Genomic DNA, 23,060 nt, shown 5'->3' with positions numbered 1-23,060 from the left:
GTGATATACTTCTGCCAGAGGCTTGAACGTGAAAAAATCAGGTTGCATTTGTCTGAGCTGTGGGTGGACAGTCCCTACTTAACGTCTGACATCTCAGTTCCCTTATACTGTCCCAGTTCACGCCGTTGTCCTGAAGAAATTATTAACAGCATCCTCTTTTTCTCTCACAAATGTCACGAGCTTTGGAAGATATATTGTAAGGTCATCCTACATTTTGGGATAGGTATGTATTTAAGTTTTGTTTCAAGTGGAAAAGGTGGTGGGTTATCAGGCAAAAACTATTTTTTCAGTTACAATAATAAGAAGTGTGATAAGGAACGTCAAGTGGAAGTCATAATTTTCAAAAATAGTGCTTCAAAGCGTTTTCTTTCTGTGCTACAAACCGGAATGTGTTTATCATCGCAGGCAGTGTTTTGGAAAACTTGTGAGAGGCTTGCTACATAATTTACATTTTAAGTGGTCAACCCTTGTTCGGTGCAACGAGGAAAAGCAAGCTGAGAACGCTCAAGGGGAAAACGCATACACATCACACATTTTTTTATGCTTTTGAAACCTCCTCCTCTTTTTCTCACCTCACTTCCGGTTACTGGGTAGAACGCATCTTTCACGAAGAGGTGTGAACGAGAAGTCTAATAATACTCGGAACTGGAAGGAGCTGGCAGTTGGCTCATCCTAAAATTGTGCAGCCATGTTAGGGTACAACAGAGAGAGATGCAAGGAGCTGGGAGGGAAAACTCCCAGCTTTGTTACCGTCAGCTGTCTCCACCTGAGCAGAAGAGACATGAGCTGGTGTAAATGCCACACACTATCAAGCCGCGGCAGCGACGCGGGGCCCTGGTGGGGAGCAGCAGACGGGACGCACATGTGGCTGACAAAGGCTATATATACTGAAGTGGAGAGCTGTCTGCACGCTCAGCAGCTTGCAGCTGCGGTGCACACTCACGGCTCCCAGGACAGGCCATTTAGCAGGTTCACACATTCTCACCCTGGAGAGGAATCTGTATTCTTGTCATTCCTCACGATACACATCACGCGTTCATCAACTCCTTCCCTTCTCCATTCTGCCGAAGGGCACAGGGCTGTAATAGATGCAGTGCAAAATGCTGCCACCTGGTACGCAGCTGAGAGAGAAAGTATAGCACAGTCCCCGAGGAGCTAGAAGGGACAAGGAAACAATAGGCAGCTTAATGTTGCCTTTATCATTGTCTAGCTGTAGATAAACCAGGCTTTATAGGAAGTTACAAAGAAGAAGCTGGATCTTACTCTTTCATTAAAGCACCATCAGGCATCAACATTAAATAAAAGAAGTCTCTCAGACATGACACGCTCTAATTTACACGTGGTTACTCTGAATGATGGCGTGATTTATATTCAGCTCCAGGTTGTCTGTCTTTGACATTCTACCCACTCACATATTTGCATATTCAGAAGCTGTACAAGCACAAAAATATTAAAATGAAATCCACTATACGTTACAGTAGAATGACATGTAATTTATTCATATAACTGACAGTTAGGCAGTACTCAGACTTCATTTAAATAAGCAAGTGATTACACAAATGTCTAATAATACTAAAATTGATAGAAGGTATAAAATACCATGGGTATGAAATGCCATGGTAAATACTATTCAACAGACTACAATCATAATTCCAAACTAAATCATGGTTTAAAATGATTTTTAGCAGTTTTGGAATGATTTGATGTTTTTTCCCTTCCAAGCAATTTACTTTTTTCACTGATACAAGACAAGGTCATTATTTTCAAGAAATATTACAGAAGGACACAGCTTAGGTCCCTCTCTTGCAACACATTTTCTTGCAAATTGTTTTTTGATATAACCTCTTGACATTGAAAACAAACCAGTCAGCTCTCAGTTCCCCAAGCAAAGATAGTTGGATCAGAACAGTGCCAGGGTGTAACTCTGAGTTCAGCAAGAGGCAGGCAGTGAAAAACCTTTTGCAGCTTTTGAAGTATGCATACTTCTTTTCTGAGGCTCCAAGCATCATAAACATATTTAGGCATCCAAGCCAGTAAAATTATGGGAATAAAATAATTTTGTATCCATATGACTATGACACAGTTGCAGCTGGGGGAAGTTACAATATAATTTTGCGGTTCTTCAAACAAAAACAGCACCTACCTAAATCTGCTTCTTGTAAGCCTCGTTACATTTTCACGAAGCGCGGCTGTGTTTGCAGGAATGGTTTGGCTTATCATGTGTCTGTCTGTCTGTATTATTTGAAAGTCATATACTTTAGTGGAGTGAGATCCAAGTGTGAACCTGGCCTGAAGAGCTAGCAGCAGTAGTCATGAAACATATCAATAAATTAAAAGGCTTTCACAGAACAAGATTCAGCTAAATCTCTTACATACAAAATACAGCTAGAGAAATACAGTTCTTCAATGCTGAATTACGAGGGGGAGGAAAACAATCTAAAAAAATAGAAAACTCTCTCCATACCTGGGTGTCAAGGCAAATGTAACACTGCATAATGCCACAATATGAACAGTCACTGGATGACAGATACTCCAGGAATAGTGGTATCTGGGAATCTGGTAATTATGACCAAGAGATGAAAATACTGTACCAAAAGGCATGCATACAATCACTGTGCATTCAGTGTGTGAGCTGGGACCTAAGCAGGGATCTAACATGACAATGAGGCAGTGTTCTAGGGTATCCGTTAAAACCAGCGTGGGTGACTACATGTTGATTAAACCTTCTGAGGCAGCAAAGTGTGGGCACAACGCCATGTCTGGGTTTTGCAGCTGTCTTATGATCCGCTTGCGGAATTTCTCCCGCACACGATTGAATTCCATTATGTCCATGGGGTCCTCTTCAATCCAAAACTTATGAAACTCATGCATCAAATAGCCTGTTAGAGATAAGACAGTGATAAGAATGCAGGAGAAAAAAAAGTCCTTAATTTCATTCAAAATCACTGAATGCTGAAAGAGATGTCAGACCAAATGACAGCAACCACGGAGCTCAAAGAAGAGATCAAGATGCAGCAAATATTACTGTTAAAGATTATTCTTTAAAACTAGTGCAGTAGAAGCCACCAATCTGCAAGATTTTTGCAATTGGTTCTGGAATTATTCTCACTCTCTTCCCAAGGAGGAAGACAAATCAGTTCCGCCATCTCTTGAATATGAATCACATCTGGAACATAATCCGAAAGGCCGATGGTGACGACCTCATCCTTCCCCTCCTGATTAAATTAAAATAACGGTCTGATTTTTCAAAATCAGTCAGCTTTTTTTCTCTTGATATTTGATTTGAGTAAAGTTTTAAATTACTCTGACAAATCAAACAAATGGCTTCTGACAGTCTATTATGAGACAATAAAAATTGTAAATCAACTCTGAACAACACATACTGGTCATTAAACTACATGAAATTGTTAATAAGACCTTCTTGCTCTGAAGCATAATGTCATATTCAAATACTTCTCTGTCTCCAAAGTGTTATCTATGAATGATCTAGATTGGAAGCATTTTTGGAATAAATGTTAAGTATTTGAATCTATTCACTGTGTTCTGTCTCCCCACTGTGCACCCTCCCCCCACCACATTCAGAACTGAAGGGTGAATAGTTTTTTAAACAGACAATAATAGATATTTGTATGTAGTAAACCTATTACAAACTCAAGTGTCTCATATATTAGAAGCAAAGCATTTAAGGAAATAATTCTAGTTTAAAAAATCGAACATTACAGAAGCTTTTCTTGGTGTTAGCATTAGAAGGAGCAGAATATAGGAGCAAGGATTCTGAAGCTAGAAACCTGGTTTGAATCCTAGCTCTTCCACCTCCACAGGAAGGAGTGAGCAGCAGAAATGATAAGGGGCATGGGGAGAGAATTTGAGAACAAACATTCTCAATGCTAATAGTAAAAAAAAAAAAAAATTAATACCGTTTGGTTTTCTAGTAACTAGCTACTACTTATGAGAAAACCTTTACCATAGGTCTGTAAATACACATTTTAAAATCTTTACCATATCTCACTGTAACACAAAATTAGAAGTGACCTTCCTTCCCACCCCCAACACACTTCCAGATCCTGGTCCAATTCCACAAACACACCTGGTTTTCTCATTCATTACACTGTTAAATATGCTTATACATTTTTAAGTATATGGTCTCTCTACAACTACAGGAAGAAAGGTAGTAAGGAGAGAGAAAACATTTTACTTTTTGGGGGGGTTTGACCATTGCATTGTTTTAGGATTGGATTATCTTTGGGCCCTCCACACATATTAACTGATGTGTCTGTTTTTAATATCTCCTGATGGGGACACACACCAGCCCTCACTCGCCTGCCTCTGGGCCACACCCAGGGCCCACTGCCACTGTTATGGGCACCTGATAACGTCAGGGGAGCCCCAGGTCACAGGTATCAGCGATCCCAGGAGCTGCCCAGTCCATCTCTGCTCTCTCTCGTGCTGGGAGTCCCAGAGGCAGCATCCAGCCTTGAGCTCTTCTGGTGACAACACTAACATTAGCCTGTCCCATGGATGAAGAACCTGATTCTTAAAGGATTTTTCCTCACACTGGGCCAAAATCTGTTACCCTGTATTTCTTGGAACAAATTCTGTCCTTCTCCAACTCAGGTAATTGAAGTGTCTCTTATGCCCTGAGCCTCTTCCTTTTCCAGGTTAAGCATCCCTGTTTCTCCTCACCATTTCTCACGTGCCATGACTGGGAGTCTGTTTACTATTCTGCTGGGTTTACTGCACACCAAGAGGAAGTGGTTCCCTCTAATCTCAGTACCTTATTCAACCAAAAGAATTCAATCATCTGTCTATTTCAGTGACTGGGCAAACTCCTAAAGTATCCCACGAATGCTATGGGGTACTTTTAAAAATGCAGACCTCCCATCTCAGATTCAGCTGCAGTGCAGTAAGATGAATCTCAGGTCACTAAAATTTGAGATCCATTGCTCTAAAAGATGCCCTCTTTTTAAGTTCCCTTGGCTTTTTCCTAAATATTATATTTTTATGGTTTTAAGTGAAATCTATGACTATTTAAAATTTCTTCTTCCTGTGCTATATACAATACATAGTTTTCCTGACTTGGCCTCTCAGCTCAAATAAACACATCTGAGCTGTTTTGTATATAGAGTCAGGCTTCTAATACTATGAATTAAAATCATACATGATGAGTTAGAAGGATCTCATTATTATCTCATGAGTGATAAGGTCTTTACCCTTATTGACAATAATGAACAGGCACTGTGAAAATTATCTTTTAATGAAGAATTCACTTTTCCATCATATGCATAAAAATATTCACTCTTCTACAGTGTGCGTGTATACTGGCAACTCACTCTAATGGTGATCTAACGTTAAAAGAATGAAGATCCATTTGGTTTCCTCATTTTTCCACCTTACATGCAATTACAGAAAAACATTTTGAAAGGTTTAAAAGGTAGGCAAGAAAAAAAAAAGTTAGGCAAGGATAAGACTAGAGGTGGGGTGGCTAGCAATCTGACACTATTCTCAGGATCCTTCCTCTTAAGGGTACAAAAATGAAGCTGTAAAGCTTGCAGATTCTCTCCATCCTACTAGGAAAATACAGATTGTATAACATGATTTTAATCAAAATGCAGAAATGGTGGCTTGGCTTCCAGGGTACATTTATAACTATAATACTCCACTCATTTTTATAACATTACAGAGTGTTCATTTATCCACTTGGTCAATTGATCAGTTGGCTCGTCTGCCAGTTAACAAATATGCAGCAGATACAAGAAAAAGGTAGAGTTCCTGTGCCCCCCAATTCTCTTGTCTCTTGGGGAGAGACACCCAGGTAGACAATTTCAGCCGAGCCAATGATTTAGTAGGTAAGGAAGGTAACAAAATGGCATGGAAAGTAGAGGGAGGAAACAGAGGCCAGGCTATTGCTTATAGCCTCTTAATTCTTTGTGGAGTGGGTAGTGCAGATATATCTTCATTTAACAGATGAAAACATAGGGCTTAGAAAAGATATTTGAATAGTGTACAGTTACACCATATAGCTGGAAGCTGGAAGCGAGAACTCGAAATCAGCTGACTTTTCACCACTGTACCTGCTGCCTTTCCTAGTGTATTCTCTTTCCCTGGTTCTTATTCTTACTGAATAGTCCCTTCTTCTGAAGGTCAAAGGAAAGATCATTCTTTTTCCTCTTCTGATCATTACACTTTCCTTGTGCTCACTACACCTTACCTTACTTCATTTCAGGGGAACTGTATGTTCAGTGGGGCTTTAGATTGAATGCAATTTTTGTAGCATACTGCCTTGGCAGTGCAGTATTCACTGAGTAATACTATAAAGTCAGAATGATAGAGCTATTATTTTCTCACATTTTTTCACCTAGATGAAATACCTGTTTAGAATACTAATTTGGCTTTCCAATCCAAGCCTGCAGTGTATTTGTTGTTGCTGCAATGTATCTTGGTTTTGCTTCACTGCATTCAGTTAGTAGACATCAGAGACATAAACAAGGACACAGGTAATTGCAAGAATATTATAGAGGAAACGTGCAGAACTGATCATGTCTGATGGAGGAACAGTGAATTTAGGGCATGGTTTGCTTCCTCTGGAGAGGCATGAGTCCCTCTGCTTACACCCCAATTATTGGGGGATTGCTGCTCTTTCTAAAACCTGGTGAGGGCCTTGGGAAATAAGTAACCCTATTGCATGCTACTCACTTGGGCTAGGGTTGTCTTGAAAGCCTATCCATTCAGGCCAAGGCTAAATTTTCCATGAGGAACTAGACTTCCTTTCTTCCACAAAAGACATTATCCAATATTTTAGCTTCCCATCCATCCATCCATCCATCCATCCATCCGTCCATCCATCCATCCATCCATCCATCCAATCATCCAACAAATATTTACTGAGTACCTACTCTATCAGGCTCTACACTGAGGTAATGAATACAAACAACAAAATGCCTGTCTTTAAATGTCAATTCCTATGATTCTAATTTTGGTTTTCTCCTGCCAGAGCTCCCATACTGTGTGGCTCTGATTTTCTCCTCAATGCTCATGATTCCCAAATCTGCCCTTGGAATTCCTCAGAGCTCCAGGGCCTTACACTGGAATGTCTACTGTTTAGCTACATGTGGATTTCCCAAAAGGAACTCACCCCCAGTATGCCTGAAACTAAAACTCATTCTATTTTACCTCAAAACTGCTTCCCTGGCTCCCCTAAAAAGCATGGTAAATATAGAGTAGGCTACGTACAAGGGGTAGGGAAGCAAAGCAAGGGGCCTTATTTATCTACTGTTGATGGTTTTTTTTTTTATTATGTTATGTTAATGACCATACACTACATCATTAGTTTTTGATGTAATGTTCCATGATTCATTGTTTGCGTATAACACCCAGTGCTCCACGCAGAACGTGCCCTCTTTAATACCCATCACCAGGCTAACCCATCCCCCCACCCCCTCCCCTCTAGAACCCTCAGTTTGTTTCTCAGAGCCCATTGTCTCTCATGGTTCCTCTCCCCCTCCAATTTCCCCCCCTTCATTTTTCCCTTCCTGCTATCTTCTTCTTCTTCTTTTTAACATATAATGTATTATTTGTTTCAGAGGTATAGGTCTATGATTCAACAGTCTCACACAATTCACAGCGCTCACCATAGCACATACCCTCCCCAATGTCTATCACCCAGCCACCCCATCCCTCCCACCCCCCACCACTCCAGCAACCCTCTCTTTGTTTCCTGAGATTAAGAATTCCTCATATCAGAGAGGTCATATGATACATGTCTTTCTCTGACTGACTTATTTCGCTCAGCATAACACCCTCCAGTTCCATCCACGTCGTTGCAAATGGCAAGATTTCATTCCTTTTAGTGGATGTATAATATTCCATTGTGTATATATACCACCTCTTCTTTATCCATTCATCTGTCGATGGACATCTTGGCTCTTTCCATAGTTTGGCTGTTGTGGACATTGCTGCTATAAACATCGGGGTGCACGTACCATTGATGTTCTTTCAAATGGTTTACAAAGCTCTTCAAGATAAGTGCCCCTCACCCCCCCATCCCTGCTCTTATTATTGTCAGCTCTGTCACCTGCCTCCTCAAACCCTATGCTCTGTTTCTTGAGTCCACCGTGTTCTTTGTCTTGTGGCCTTTGCCTGTGCCACCCCCTGTGGCTGGACTACTCAGCCACCATTTCTTGATTTCCTGCCACTCATCCCTCAGGTCTCATGGAAAGTGGCATTTGCTTTGGGAAGTTTTCCTCGACTCCCAGACTGAGTGAGCTGTGCCAGTCATAAGACTTTTCAATTTTTAAAAACAGTACATTTACTTCCCAATTACAAAATTCTTCCACTATGTTTTAATTATTATTTTAGATGCACAGAACCTGATCTGTAGTAAAACTTCAATATCTGTCAGAAGTGGTCAAAGTGAATATAATCATCTAGTTGTCAAAGTAGGAGCTATAATCACATATGTAACAGACTTTAATTTTCCATTTTTAACAAGTTATAAGGTATATGTATTCTTAAATTTGCTCTTCATTTTTATCTTAAGTTATACATGCACATAGTTTAGAGTCTCATAGTTTAACAAGTCTTGTTACAAAAAAAACAAACAAAAACCAGCAGCACCTCCTGCCTTAATTATTGCTTCCTTAAAGGAACATATCAATTCTTGTGCTGATTCTTTTGATTATCGACCTCCATAGCTCTATATAACATGATTGCCGTTGCTTGATTTTTTGGATTTCCTTTATAAGAAGATGAAGATTTAGGTCCCTTTCACCCATTCCAACCACATTATCACATATTTTCTAACAATTTTCTTTGTGCCGTATTACCAACTGCCCTCTCTGTTTATTTGCTTAGTTTTCACCCACTGGACTCTAAGCTATTCCAGCATCTTTGCAGTGTATTCAAACACAGTGATATTCCATCAATTTCATATTCTTCAAAGAGTCTCTACCAGAGCCTTCCAACCTGCTAAAATCTAGATTTATTATTCTCATCCTGCTGCACAGATAGCACCTTGGGCTTTCCCTTCACCTTCATCCTTGAAGATTCTCTTCACTTTGTTCCTGTGATAGATTTCCTGCTCTCTGGACCCCACTTATTCCTTTCAGGATTACTCTCTTTATGAAAACATACCCTTCAGGATCTTCCTAATAATGGTACAAGGAGGTAAAATGTTTAAGACCTTGCATTTAAAAAATATCTTTATTGTTCTCTCACACTTAATTGGGAAGTTAGCCTGGGTATAGAAATCTAAATTGAAATCATATGCCCTTAGATTTTAAAAAATATTCTCTTAAATTTTTGAATACATTATTCCACTGTCTTCTAGAATACAGTATTGCTGTTGAGAATTCCAGTGTCATCTTGATTCCCAATTCTTCATGTGGCAGCTTTGGAAACTTTTAGAATCATCTCTTTCTGATGTCATAAAATTTCATAGTGATATAGACCTTGGTGTGAATCTATTTTAATCTATTATGCTGGTGCTTACTAGTTTAAATATGAAAACTCTTCCTTTAGTTCTGGAAATTTTTCTTGATTTACTTCTTTGATTCCCTCCCTTTAGTGTCATTGTTCTTTTTCTGGAAATTCCATTTTCATATATGACTTCTAAAATGGTCCTTTGATATCTTGACTTTTATTTTCTATTTTTCATCTATACTTTTTGTTCTACTTTATGGGAGTGTTTTCAGCTTTATCTTCTAATCCTTTTCGGTGTTTCATTTTTGCTATTTGATTTTTAATTTCTAAGAGCACTCTTTTGTCTTCTGAATGTTCTTTCTGTAGCACCTTGTTCTTGTTTTATAATTACAATTGTCTTAATTCCTTGGGGATACTAATGATACATAGCTTTAAAGTTTTTCTCTCCCTGCATAGTTTCTATTTCCTTCTAGTGGCTTTATTTCTGCTTGTTTGGATTCTGTTTCACGCTTGAGGCTTTCATTACTGTTCTTGTTATCTAGTACTGCTAATGAAATTATTCCAAAATCCAGTGGCTTAAAACAACCATTTTAATACACTCATGAATTCAGTGGATTAGGAATTCAGAAAGGGCATAGGAGGGATCGTTCCACAATGTCTGGAGTCTCAACTGGAGTCCCCACTCAATGTCTGAAGACCTGAGGGGTGTGGTGACTTGATAGCTGGTGGTATGAATCACTTGGAGGTATCTTCATTCACATGTTTGTGGGGACACTAGCTATCAGCTGGGACCTCATCTGGAGCTGTCAGTGAGATCACCTACATATGGCTACGCTATATATCCTAGACTTCCTCACAGCATGTAGAGATCAGATCTGTTACATGGGGCTCATGCCTTCAAAAGCAGCTCGGTCCCTGAGAACCAGGCAAAAACCTCTTCTAGTATAGTTTTGGAAGTCACATAGTGTCAATTCTGCTATATTCTACTGGCCAACCAACTGGTCAGCCCAGATTCAAGGGGTAAGAGGAACAAATAAACCCTAGCTCTTAACGGAAGGAGTGTCAAAGAATTTGAGGACATGTTTTTAACGCTAAGACATCTGATAATCCTTGGCTGTCTTAATATTTTTTCTAAATAAAAAGCCAGGGACTAAAAGCTTATTGGAAGCTCTGGGCATTAAGTAGGGCTTTTTGAGAGTGAGCATGACTGTAGAGTGCTATGGCTGGGTTGTTTCACTGGGGAAGCCCAGAGGTCAGCATCTCCAGCAGTTTTCTGTCGGGCTGTTTTGATAACCCAGAGAAGGCCCTGTCAATCTCGTGACTGGCTGCCCAGGTTAGAGGAATGGAAGGAGAGGAAGGAGAAGCCGCCTGCATGACTCAGTCCCCATCATCACTTTTAGTGTGGTTTGCCAGCAGCTGTACCTGATTCTCATCAGACCAGAGACACTTTATTTTTAACTCTCTACAGAATAATCCACCAGCCTCTCCTGGGGGGCAGGGAAGGACAGAAGCTGTGTCCTAGGGAAGGGGATTTGGGCCTCTAAGAGTTTCTTAACATATTTTCAAGCAGTCTTGCTGTTTTTGATCCTGCCTTCACCCCTATTTCCAGAGACACCTAATGCTGCCAATTCCTGAACCTTCTGGGAGGTCTCGTGGAATAAATCAGGTTGCTTCTTACTTTTCCACACTACCTATTTGGGATTTGCTTCCTCAGGACTACTAAATCAGTTATTACGTCACCTGTTTTTCAGCTTCCAAAATGAGGTCTTTCCTGCCTCGTTCCTGATTTTTCCTGTCCTTGTGGGTTTATGCTTTCTTGGAAAAATCCTTTTATGTTAACTTTAGTGAAGTTTCAAAAGGAGCATAATGCATGCCTTAATTATGCCACCTCTAACCAGAAGTCCTGATTAAGCAGACACTAAAAAAGACAAAATCCTAGATGACATTATCACTATTAACTTAGGAGTTTAAATAAAAGAGATTGCTGTTAACTCTGTCACATTGTAAAAATGAAGTGGGGAACAGTATTCCCCAGAGTGGATTTGGGATGAACAGCTGTGTCTTAACCATAGTTAGAGTGGCAGACCTGCTCAGCAAATTAACAGAAGGGAAGAGCCGAAAAAGTTTAAAAGAGAAGAAAAACTTTGAAATTTTCTTAGAAAATTTCTAAGAAAGCCTGGGTACAAGGCCCTCAGAGCAGTAAGCATGGTTTAAATGGTTTAAATGACATTTCTCCTTTAAATTGCCTGGAGTACTTAGTGACTTGGAACATCTTTCCATGTTCCTCCAAACCAGTTTGTGTCTGGCCCACAAGGGTCACAATGACATTCAGATTTTAGGATTCTATCCCTAAGAATGGAAAATACTGTCCCAGGACTCTGTCAAATAGTCTTGGTTTTTATCTTCTGAAACCTCAGTATAACTGCAAACCCAAAGGATGCCCCTCATTAGTACCTCCTTCTGTAGCAGTACTACTGGTGGCAGGGAGATGATGCCATTGAACTCCACTGCCATCAGCACCACCCACTAAACCGACATCTCCTCTTCCTAATGTTCACTGAACACTAACTAGGGAGCGAGCTAGTTAGAACTTTTTATCCATGATCTCACTTTATCTTCATAGCAACTCTATGATGGAAGGACTCATCTTATATCTGACATAACCAAGGCTTAGAGAGGTTGGTAAACATAGATCTGGGAATCAACTCGGGCTGTCTTCCGAACCTGCACTCTCAAGTGCTATACCATGCTGCGTCAGAGGGAGAGAGATACCCAGACCAGAAGTTGATACAGTGGATATTATGCAAGAGCTGGGAAAGAGAAAAATCCACAATGCGTGAAAATATTACTCGAGGTTTCTGAATGAGAAAACAACAACAAAATCAAAACCAAAGGGGAAGTTCAAAGATCCCAAAGCAGCCAAATTGCAAAGATCTCTCAGCTTTGCCCCTTGCATAGAATGTTCCATGGTAACTGTATTGATAATTCAGCAATAGGACACTTACAGAATGTTTGCTGGAAATGAGACAGTGTTGGAGCTTCTGGGGCGATGTTGTAGAAGTGGGTTTTTAGAGCTCCGCTCACCAGTAGATTATATGCCAGATCAGTTATATTGATGCCCACAATTGCAAATGAGTACCTGCAAAGTGCAAACCACAAAGCCAACTGCATGTCACATAAGCATTTAAAAATAACCTAATTTTTAACTTGCTGTTAAATTATCGGACTGGCAGGTTGCCGTTCCCTTTCTACCCAATCTTTACCCTGAATGTTGTAACTTACTAGAAAATGCCAGTAATGTAACCAAGGGAATTAAGAGTCCATATGCTTTGATTTGGTAATTCCATTCCCAAATATATGAGAGAAAAAAATCAGAAACAAACAGCTTTATACTCAAGGATACTCATTATAGCAGTATTTATAATGGCAAAGACATGGGAACTATTCAGATATTCTAAAAAAAAGATGACTGGTGAAACAAATTATGGCAATCTCATATTACAGCCAATAAATACTGTATTCCTAAAGACTATTTAAGTTAGAAACATTATGTACGAAACAAGCTTTATTATATGCTCACACATGTGCCCAAAAAGAGGGCAAGAATGAAATGCCACCAAATATGACTGTGCTATGTTAGAGGAATAATATAGGGGTGATTTTTTTGTTTCCTTTCCTGTATTTTGTATATTTTCCATAATAAGTCACATTACTTTTAAAAAAATGAGGCAAAATTTAAGCATCTTGACACTCACGGTATATTTCCTAGTTCCTTTTCTACCTGGCTACCAAAAATTAAATGGAATTGAGGTCTTAAGTCTGTGGGTAATATAAATCCAGCACATAAAGAAAAGGAGTTCTCCATTCAGAAATATTTTTGAATGAAATGGGGCATTAAAAAAACTAATAAAGTAAATTTATAATCTAATAGTCTGATACTTGATAAAAATCCTTAAAAAAAACCCTACCAGATACACTTATTATTTATTTATTTATATTATTATTTTTTAAAGATTTTTATTTATTTATTTGACAGAGAGAGACACAGCGAGAGAGGGAACACAAGCAGGGGGAGTGGGAGAGGGAGAAGCAGGCCTCCCCCCTATCAGGGAGCCCGATGTGGGGCTTGATCCCAGGACCCTGGGACCATGACCTGAGCTGAAGGCAGATGCTTAACGACTGAGCCACCCAGGCGCCCCCCTAGACCACTTTCTTACACCATACACAAAAATAAACTCAAAATGAATTTAAGACTCAAATGTGAGACCTGATACCATAAACCTAGAAGAAAACATAGGCAGTCGACTCTTAGAAATCAGCCTTAGCAACATATTTATGGATCTGTCTCCTCAGGTAAGGGCCACCCAGGCGCCCCTACACTTATTATTTTTTTTTTTTAAATAGGCTCCACACCCAGCATGGAGCACAATGCAGGGCCTGAACTCATAACCCTGAGATCCAGACCAGAGCTGAGATCAAGAGTCGGATGCCTCACCAACGGAGCCACCCTACCCTACCAAATATAATTCTAAATGATGATTTCTGAAAATCATTTCCATATAGTTATAACTTTGTAAAGATTGTCAGTTGGTCAAAGGCAAAGCAGCACCATAGAATCACCCAAATAAATCCAAAAACATATAAACAGATTCTTTTAAAAGTTCAACTGGATTATATATTTCCATCAGGACATTTTTCATCTTTGTCATCTTTTACAGTGTTCTTAGGACATTTTTTTTTTTCCTGGTTCTGGTTCTGATTGACAGCCTTTCTATATGAAATCCCACACTCACCCAATTGCTTTATCCATCCTTTTCTTCTCCCATTCTGCTTTGCTGAATTTGCTGAATGAATGAATAAAGAAATAAAATTTAATCTCTAATTGGTACTTTTCTCTTTTAATGTTTATATTAAAACTATTGACTAGATGCAGAGATGTCTGTAACTCAGTTCTCAAACACTAATCAATTTAAATTTTGTCAATTAAAAATCCACAGTAAAACTGATGTGGAGCTCAGGAATGGGATTATTTAAAGCCCTGCCTTTCATTCATGTTAAAATATGCCACCTCTTTTTAAAGTGTAACTGCCTACAAACCAGCCAACTAACCAGCCAAAAAGGCATTAGATTTTTACTTAAAAGACTCATATCTGAACTAAACTGAGTTAGGGATGAAATTTAAGAAACTTCAAATAAACAGATTTATAAGCATATATTTTCTCTTAACAAAGCTTTAAAAATACATAGTGTCTCAGTATTTGTTAAGTGAAGTCTTTTTCTGCATTGGAAATAAAAGAAAAGGCCAAATGACCTCCACTCATTTAATCACTTACAGGATATCCTGGACCAAATAGAATGAATCCCTTTTTTCAAGAAACACACAACAACAGTGACAACAACAAACTTGTTGCAAAATTCTCTTAAACTTGAACGTACTTATGTCCCTCAGGCTACGCTAGGACTTAACAGATGGAGGTTTACAAGAGCAATACAGCAATGTGTTTAATGCTTGCTGTTGGGTAGACAGGAGAGAGTTTCCTTAGTATACATTGCTGCTCAACACCTGAAGTATTCAGGGCCTGACAGAACCTACGCTGCTAACACAAGTGGTCAATATATACTTACTTTAGACATTGGTGAAGGATAGTAGCATTTTCAAAACATGCTCATTTGTGTTTACTAACATTTACCATCAATATGAAGTGATTAATATTTGAAGTTCAAATACTACTCAATTTTATGGTGGCTTGAGGAACAAAGCATGGTGGCTTTATCTATAAGCCTACACACACACACACACACACACACACACAGTAGTCTCTTCTTAAATAAGAGTATTCACACATAAACTATCAAATATATCCTCTCTGATGGTTGACACAAGAAATAAAACTACAAAGCCTAGCTTTGAGAATGGCTCACAGCTAAAATTTATCATCCTATAATGATTAATCAAAAAAATATTCACTTCCCAATGACCATGGAGGATTCATGTGTTTTTCTGATGTTCTTCCAGGAATACATCATGAGTATAGTATGGACTATAGACATGGACTCCCCAGACAATTTTAATTGGAGGAAGTTCAGAGTCTCTACATTACAGAAATATGCAATTCAGAAAATGCAGTCAAAAATTAAATTAAAATAGCTTGATTTTAACCAGGTTTATATATGTTTATTATATATTTATATATATAAAATCAAGAAAGAGCTAAATGATTTTACTGTTTTTCTCAAATAAAAAGGTAAAAAAATGAAAATGTAATCTTAGAAATAAAAGATTATAAATACAAATTTAGAAAGTATAGTGTAATTTAATGAACCTTAGCCAAATGAAGCTTGAATAATAGTAAGGTGGCGGGAGCAAGGTTAACCTGTTTCTGAATTTTGAGAATGGTATGATAAAATTCTGGGTTGATTTTTTAAATATGAACACTAACAAGGAACTTGGCATGCTGAGGAGAAAAAAGTGATACAAAAGCATGACTGCAAAATGGCAGAACTCCTTATATACAGTAACTACTGTTTTTAATAATGAAATTAGAAATATATAGTAGAAGAGAAAAATTGCTCTATGCAACAAAACTTCCGAATAAAGCGTCCCTCTCTGGGGAGTAGATGAGGCCAGAGCATGTGCGGTGACGCGCTCAGCCATTAGGTGAAGTGCTCAACATGGCTCTCTGATCAGGGACAGCCGTGACTGTAGAAGGGCTCTGTGATATTTTGTTAGATTGGTCTCATCTGGTTTTCCTTCACTAAGACACAACCTAAATATAATGAAGTACAATAGATAAAAAGTTGGGAAATGTTTTTTGAAAAATTTTCATGAATTTATATTTCTGTAAAAATTCTTACCCATACTGATTCTAAAATGAAATAAAAGCAACAAAACACAAAAGCAAACAGGAAATACCTTATTTCCTCTTTAGTGATATCCCTTCATGTAATCAGTTAAAGAAAAAAAAATTAGGAAGTTAAATGAAAATGCAAAATATTTAGAATCTAGATTTTTATCAAGGAAAATAAAAAAGCCTCAGCATTCTGGATTTTCTCAGTTGGCCCCTGACTTCACGGCTCCCATCCTCCCCTCTGTCCCCTCCATGTGCTCCTCTGTCTCTGAAATCTTTCTTTCAGACTCTGCCTTTCTCCTTCCATGCCCACCATGCCCAGCTCCTTAAGCCTCTGGACACCAGCGATGTTATCAGTCCCTTTAAATACTCATCTCACTTGAACGGTGCCACTTTACATCCTGAATCCTGTCATAAGCACCTGAAGTCTTAACCCTCCTACTCAGTATCTGTCCAAAGTGCTCATGTGAAAGAGCTTTAAGCCTCACTTCTGGCGGGCTGATGCTCCTGAGAATCTCTCACGTATCTGTGGAGGAGAAGTTCCTCTGACCTAAGCCATCTTTTATTTTCAGTAATTACCTGCATTTTGGATGAAGAGAGTCAGAGAGGACCTGCTGAGCTGCTGCAGCGTCCCTTTCTGCAAAATACCTGCAGTTGGGGGAAAAGAAAACCACAGCTCCATACCTGTTGGATGCATTCATTTTAATCCAGTTTCAGGCCATTTTGCATTCAGAGGTAGACACCAGCAGAAGACTCCCACTTGTTTCAGCTCTTCCAGAGAACAGACAGCTTTTCATGATAGGATTTTCCAAATATAATGACAGTGTAATAGGGTAGTTGTAAAACCCACACAGATTTAGGAATGTATCGAGTGGGTTTGAAATTTTATCTTTTTATTTTTAAAGATTTTTATTTATTTATTTGACAGAAAGACAGAGTGAGCGAGCACAAGTGGGGGGAGCAGCAGAGGCAGAGGGAGAGGGAGACTCCCCGCTGAGCAGGGAGCCCCATGTGGGGCTCGATCCCAGGACCCCGGGATCATGACCCGAGCTGAAGGCAGACGCTTAACCGACTGAGCCACCCAGGCGCCCCGGTTTGAGATTTTAATTATGAACTTTGCCATTCCCCAGGGAGCCAAGGATATTTGTAGTTAGAAGGGTTATAGACGAGGGGGCAGGATGAGGCCCCTCAGAAGGCAGAAGCAGCCTGGATGAAGGGACATACCGAGGGGCTGTGACAGTCAAGGGACAGAGAGAGGAAGAGAGTAGAGGAGGTGGGAGGTGATGCACTTCAAGTGCACTTTTCTTGGAGAGTATTCACGGGTATTTGAATTCTGGATGAATGGAAAATACGGTGCTAAAAGCAAAATTCTACCCTAGGGAAAAAGGGCAATGAAATTTCTTAAAAATACCTTATAAAATACATCACAAAAAGTATTTCATAAAGATAGTAACAAAATAAAACATTAGCATATGTTATTTAATTTGACGTGTATATATTTCCCACATAAATCTGAAGCATATGAAACAAGCTCTTGAATTTTCTCTCAGAAAATTTCAAACCACAGTCAGCAGTTTTAATATACATGTCCAGGATTATTAACGAAACTGAGTCTCTCTTCATACTTTTGTTGGCCATCTAGAAAACCTGGATGTCTTCTGTGTCTTATCTGTTCATATTTTTTGGTCCAGCATATCTAAAAATGTCTTCAAACAAATAAGACAAATAACCTTATAGAGAATAATAAACCGGATAGGGATCCTTTATCATTTAGGTGAGTGTCAGACTTGGCTTGTCTTTTCACTTTATTTATGGTGGCTTATCTTACAGAAACTTTTTTTAAAGATTTTTTATTTATTTATTTGAGAGAGAGCATGAGAGGGAGGGGAGGGTCAGAGGGAGAAGCAGACTCCCCGCCGGGCAGGGAGCCCGATGTGGGACTCGATCCCGGGACTCCAGGATCATGACCTGAGCCGAAGGCCGTCGCCCAACCGACTGAGCCACCCAGGCGCCCCTGATCTTACAGAAATTTTTAATGTGTGAAATGTATTGATTTTTGTTTTATAACTTGTGCTTTCTTTTCTTTGTGTCTTTAAGGGATCCCTCCCTATATATCGGAAAGATTTTCTCCTAAAAGTTGTAAAGACTTGTTTTTGACATTCCATTTGTGAAACTGAGATTGAGACAGAGGTAGAGATTTTTTTTTTCTCAGCTCTACTTATTCAAAAGCTCATCCTTTATCCACTTCTTTGTCACAATATCTTTGTCCTCAAAATTTACTTTTCATTCATTCATGTTATGTAATGTGGTATTTACAACATTTCATAAAAGAATAGGTGATTATTAAGTGTCCCAAATTTAAAATAAAGGCAAACATCTAGAGGAAAAATGGGGTATATCAAAAATGACTAAGGCTTAGTTTCTTTTATTTTTATTTTTTTGAAGATTTTATTTATTTATTTGTCAGGGAGAGAGAGAGAGCGCGCACAAGCAAGGGGAGCAGCAGGCCAAGGGAGAAGCAGGCTCTCTGCTGAGCAAGGAGCCTGAGCAGGGCTCGATCCCAGGACCCCGGTCATGACCTGAGCTGAAGGCAGACGCGTAACTGACTTGGCCACCCAGGCGCCCCAGGCTTCATTTCTTTTTAAAATACATAGCTATCCTAACTAATAGGATGGTGTCAAATCGCAAAGAACCACTGAAAAGGACTCCCTTTGGCTTGAAAAATAGTGACTCCATATGAATTAATTTAAACATGAAAAAAAGAATGAGCACACAGTTATTTGAATCATGATGAACATATAAGAACCATGAATTAAAAATGGTATTTAAGGGGCGCCTGGGTGGCTCAGTTGGTTAAGCGTCTGCCTTTGGCTCAGGTCATGAGGATCAAGTCCCACAGCGGGCTCCCTGCTCAGCTGGGGAGCCTGCTTCTCCCTCTCCCTCTGCTCCTCCCCCTGCTTGTGTGCTCTCTCTCTCTCTCTTTCAAACAAATAAATAAAGAGGTAAGGGCCTAATTGTTTAAAAAAATATTTAAAAAATAAAGTAAAAAAAATTTTTTTTGGTCACTAACGAGGGACCTTAGGGCACTAACTCACTTTGATAATTGGCAACTACATGGAAAAATCGAGCATCTGTCCTGCCTGTATGTTAGAGAAAGTAAATAACCATAGTTGATGAAGGAAACCAAGTCTTTACAGAATTCCAGCCAACAATTGTGGGAGGAATCACAGAATTGGAAAAGCCCTTTTTGTGCAATTAATTAAGTCCAGCAAAGATCACTGAAGGATGAAATGGCTGACGGGGGACTCTGCAATGGAGCCATCAGGCTGCGACGCCTCCCATCCCTCTCAGCACAGGACTGAGAAGGGGACACGGCAGGCCACCCTCAGATGTCAACCTGAACCTACTCAGGCCTTTCCGAATACCTCCGACTTTCAGAAAATCCAGACCATGGGACATTTTAGAGGATAGCTGACCTGGGGTCTTGCACAAGTTTATGACATTGGGGAGGGGGCAAAAGGGGAAGGCAGAGAGGGAGAGACATAATAACTAAGGGCAATGTGTAGATATTCGTATGGAACTGGACTGGAAGAAACCAGCCATAAGAAGACATTTTTGAGAGAGCTGGGGAATTTTAATATGGACTGGATACAGACGACACCAAGGAATCACCGTAATTTTGTTAGATGTGATAGTGGCACTGTGGTTACTACAAGGTAATGTTGATTTTTTTAGAGCTACATACTGAAATGTGAGGACAAAATGACAAACAGTAAAGGATTTCATTAACACACTTATGCCAAAAAAAAAAAAATAAGCGTTGCAGGTGTTTCAAAATCTTGATAATTATTGAACCTGGACAGTATAAGGGGGTTCTTTACAGTTTTCTATTTGTTTTTGTATCTACTTAAATTTTTTCATAATACAGAATTAAAAATAAAAACATTTGAGATCTGGTTATAAAACACAATAAAGTTTGCCAAAGAAAAGGGAGAGGTAGTACCTTTTTAAAATTTAGGAACCTGAGTTATCTCTCAGAGGACTTTCAGAGGACTTCCCTGTTTTCTTGGAGCTTTCTGCCAAGTGGCTTTTGGAACTAGTAACTCAACTTTGTCATTTCCATGTGACTAGGACATCACTTTTTAATACTTGACCCTTCTCCATTTTACTTACTGCAAATTGTATAGGCCTAGAAGTCCCATTCCTCGAAAATCTGTTTTAGGATCATCACCTTGGAAACCAATTTCACACCACTGCTTAGAAATCCGAGATTCCAATGGAGTATTGGGCTTCAAGAATTTCCATAACTGGAAGACAAGACAGAAAGTTAGCATGTTGGTGTAAACACAAACACTCTTTCCTATGGTAGATTTTGTAAACTACATTATTCGGAGGAGTTTTACAAAGCTGAATATAGAGTTGATCATATTTCAATGATTTGGACAGCAGTTCTCACAGTATGGTCTGAAGACTCCCTGGAGGGAAGTCCAAGACCTTCTCAGAGGGCCTGGGAGGTAAAAACTACTTCATAACAAAACTAGGTTATTTGCCTTTCCCTCTCATCTTCTCAGGAGTATATAGTGGAATTTTCTAGAGGCTGCGTGACATGTGATAATGTCATTACTCTGGAGGCTATGGAATGTGTACTTGTATATTTTAGTGTTTTACATCTTTCTGTTTTAATTTCTAATAAAAATAAAACTGCATAATCTCCCACAAAAGGTCCTCAAAAATATGTAAGAGAATGAAGGTAAGGGGTGAACAAGGAAAAATTTGAGGCCATGTATTATTTTTACAGCATTATTAACAAAAAGAAAAGTGGACTGACTTGAGTTTCATTTCTCACCTGCAGCAGAGGTGAGAATAAACAAGCATCATATAGCTGGATAAAGGAGGATCATTGATGTTCATGAATAAATAAACCTCAAAATATATTACCATTTTTAAGAGTTACCTAAAAGAATTTTAATTCCAATCAGTATATATTAATTGACAAATACAAACTGCAAATACTATGCTCTTCACTGCCTAAGGAGCTCGTTCTATTATCCTGAGTTTTCTATAGAAAGACAGACTCAGCACATACTATTACTTGAGAAAAAGTGAGACCCACAGCTGCATAAATATATAATGCTCAAACTAGTCTTTCAAATAGAGATGGGCATATACGCAAATTTACTTTTTAGACTATTAATAATATATCTTTATTACAGACAGGGACAAACACAAATGTAAAATTTTCTTAATACTATTTCAGGCATAATTCAACTTCTAAATTGTTTATTCTATGATGTATGGATTTTAAATCTTACAGAGAATAGTAATACAGAAATAGCTTGCTTTATAGTGAATTGTCACATCTGACACAATATAGAACATAACATTCAGTGACAGGAAACACTAACCAAAAAAAAAAAAAAGATACAATTCAAAGGATGCAATATGTTAGTGGCTCAACAAGTAAATGCAATCTGAAGGGTGACAGAAAAAATTCAGAGGGAAGAAAGTAAATCTGTCATGCTTGAAAGCAAAATAGCAAACATGAGTATAAGAAATTTCTTTTTCTATTATGCATATGAGAATTTGCCAGTGGTCTACATTCATTAGGACAGAAAATGTTTGAGTTCAACAGAGGAGCAATAAAAAAATGAGAAAAAAGGCCTCTTTTATCAGATAAAGGGCTAGTATCCAAAATCTATAAAGAATTTATCAAACTCAATACCCAAAGAACAAATAACTCAATCAAGAAATGAGCAGAAGACATGAACAGACATTTTTCCAAAGAAGACATCCAAATGGCCAACAGACACATGAAAAAGTGCTCAACATCACTCAGCATCAGGGAAATCCAAATCAAAACCTCAATAAGAGGGGGACCTGGGTGGCTCAGTCGGTTAACTGTCTGCCTTCGGCTCAGGTCATGATCCCAGGGTCCTGGGATCGAGCCCCGCATCAGGCTCCCTGCTCAGTGGGGAGCCTGCTTTTCCCTCTCTCTCTGCCTGCCACTCTGCCTACTTGTGTTCTCTCTCTCTGTCAAATAAATAAATAAAATCTTTAAAAAAAAAAAAACCTCAATGAGATACCACTTCACACCAGTCAGAATGGCTAAAATTAACCAGTCAGGAAATGACAGATGTTGGCGAGGATGCAGAGAAAGGGGAACCCTCCTACACTGTTGGTGGGAATGCAAGCTGGTGCAACCACTCTGGAAAACAGTATGGGGGTTCCTCAAAAAGTTGAAAATAGAGCTATCCTACGACCCAGCAACTGCACTACTGGGTATTTACCCCAAAGATACAAATATAGTGATCCAAAGGGGTATGTGCACCCCAATGTTTATAGCAGCAATGTCTACAATAGCCAAACTGTGGAAAGAGCCAAGATGTCCATCAACAGATGAATGGATAAAGATGTGGGGTACACACACACACACACACACACACACACACACACACACACACACACAATGGAATATTATGCAGCCATCAAAAGGAATGAAATCTTGCCATTTGCAATGACGTGGATAGAACTGGAGGGTGTTATGCTGAGCGAAATAAGTCAATCAGAGAAAGACAATTATCATATGATCTCACTGATATGGAGGAATTCTTAATCTCAGGGAACAAACTGAGTGTTGCCGGAGTGGTGGGGGTGGGAGGGATGGGGTGGCTGGGTGATAGACATTGGGGAGGGTATGTGCTATGTGAGCGCTGTGAATTGTGTGAGACTGATGAATCACAGACCTGTGCCTCTGAAACAAATAATACATTATATTTAAAAAAAAAAAAAAAAGAA

The 23,060-nt window shown here is 39.1% G+C and overlaps 1 protein-coding gene across 5 annotated transcripts in view; it reads right to left on the bottom strand.

Moving 5' to 3' along the window:
- Positions 1-1,472: 1,472 nt before the first annotated feature.
- Positions 1,473-23,060, bottom strand: part of ELMOD1 (ELMO domain containing 1) — a 65,688-nt gene continuing 44,100 nt past the window's right edge. For 4 of the 5 annotated variants that reach the window (XM_073903680.1, XM_073903681.1, XM_073903679.1 and 1 more), the window contains 6 exons: positions 20,439-20,572; positions 16,845-16,913; positions 16,331-16,354; positions 14,211-14,261; positions 12,423-12,556; positions 1,473-2,879 (listed from right to left, as the gene is read on the bottom strand). In XM_073903680.1, the coding sequence (XP_073759781.1) occupies positions 2,707-2,879; positions 12,423-12,556; positions 14,211-14,261; positions 16,331-16,354; positions 16,845-16,913; positions 20,439-20,572 (585 nt within the window). In that variant the 3' untranslated portion in view covers positions 1,473-2,706. The remainder of the gene's footprint in view (positions 2,880-12,422; positions 12,557-14,210; positions 14,262-16,330; positions 16,355-16,844; positions 16,914-20,438; positions 20,573-23,060) is intronic. The other variant, XM_073903678.1, reaches the window with a different exon arrangement.

This window comes from Callorhinus ursinus, unplaced genomic scaffold (assembly GCF_003265705.2).
Source record: "Callorhinus ursinus isolate GAN/ISIS: 27379988/994484 unplaced genomic scaffold, GSC_fseal_2.0 scaffold19, whole genome shotgun sequence".
Classification (NCBI taxonomy): Eukaryota; Metazoa; Chordata; class Mammalia; order Carnivora; family Otariidae; genus Callorhinus; species Callorhinus ursinus.
The sequence above is the reverse complement of the archived record's forward strand: the minus strand, read 5'-3'. Positions and strand labels throughout refer to the sequence as shown.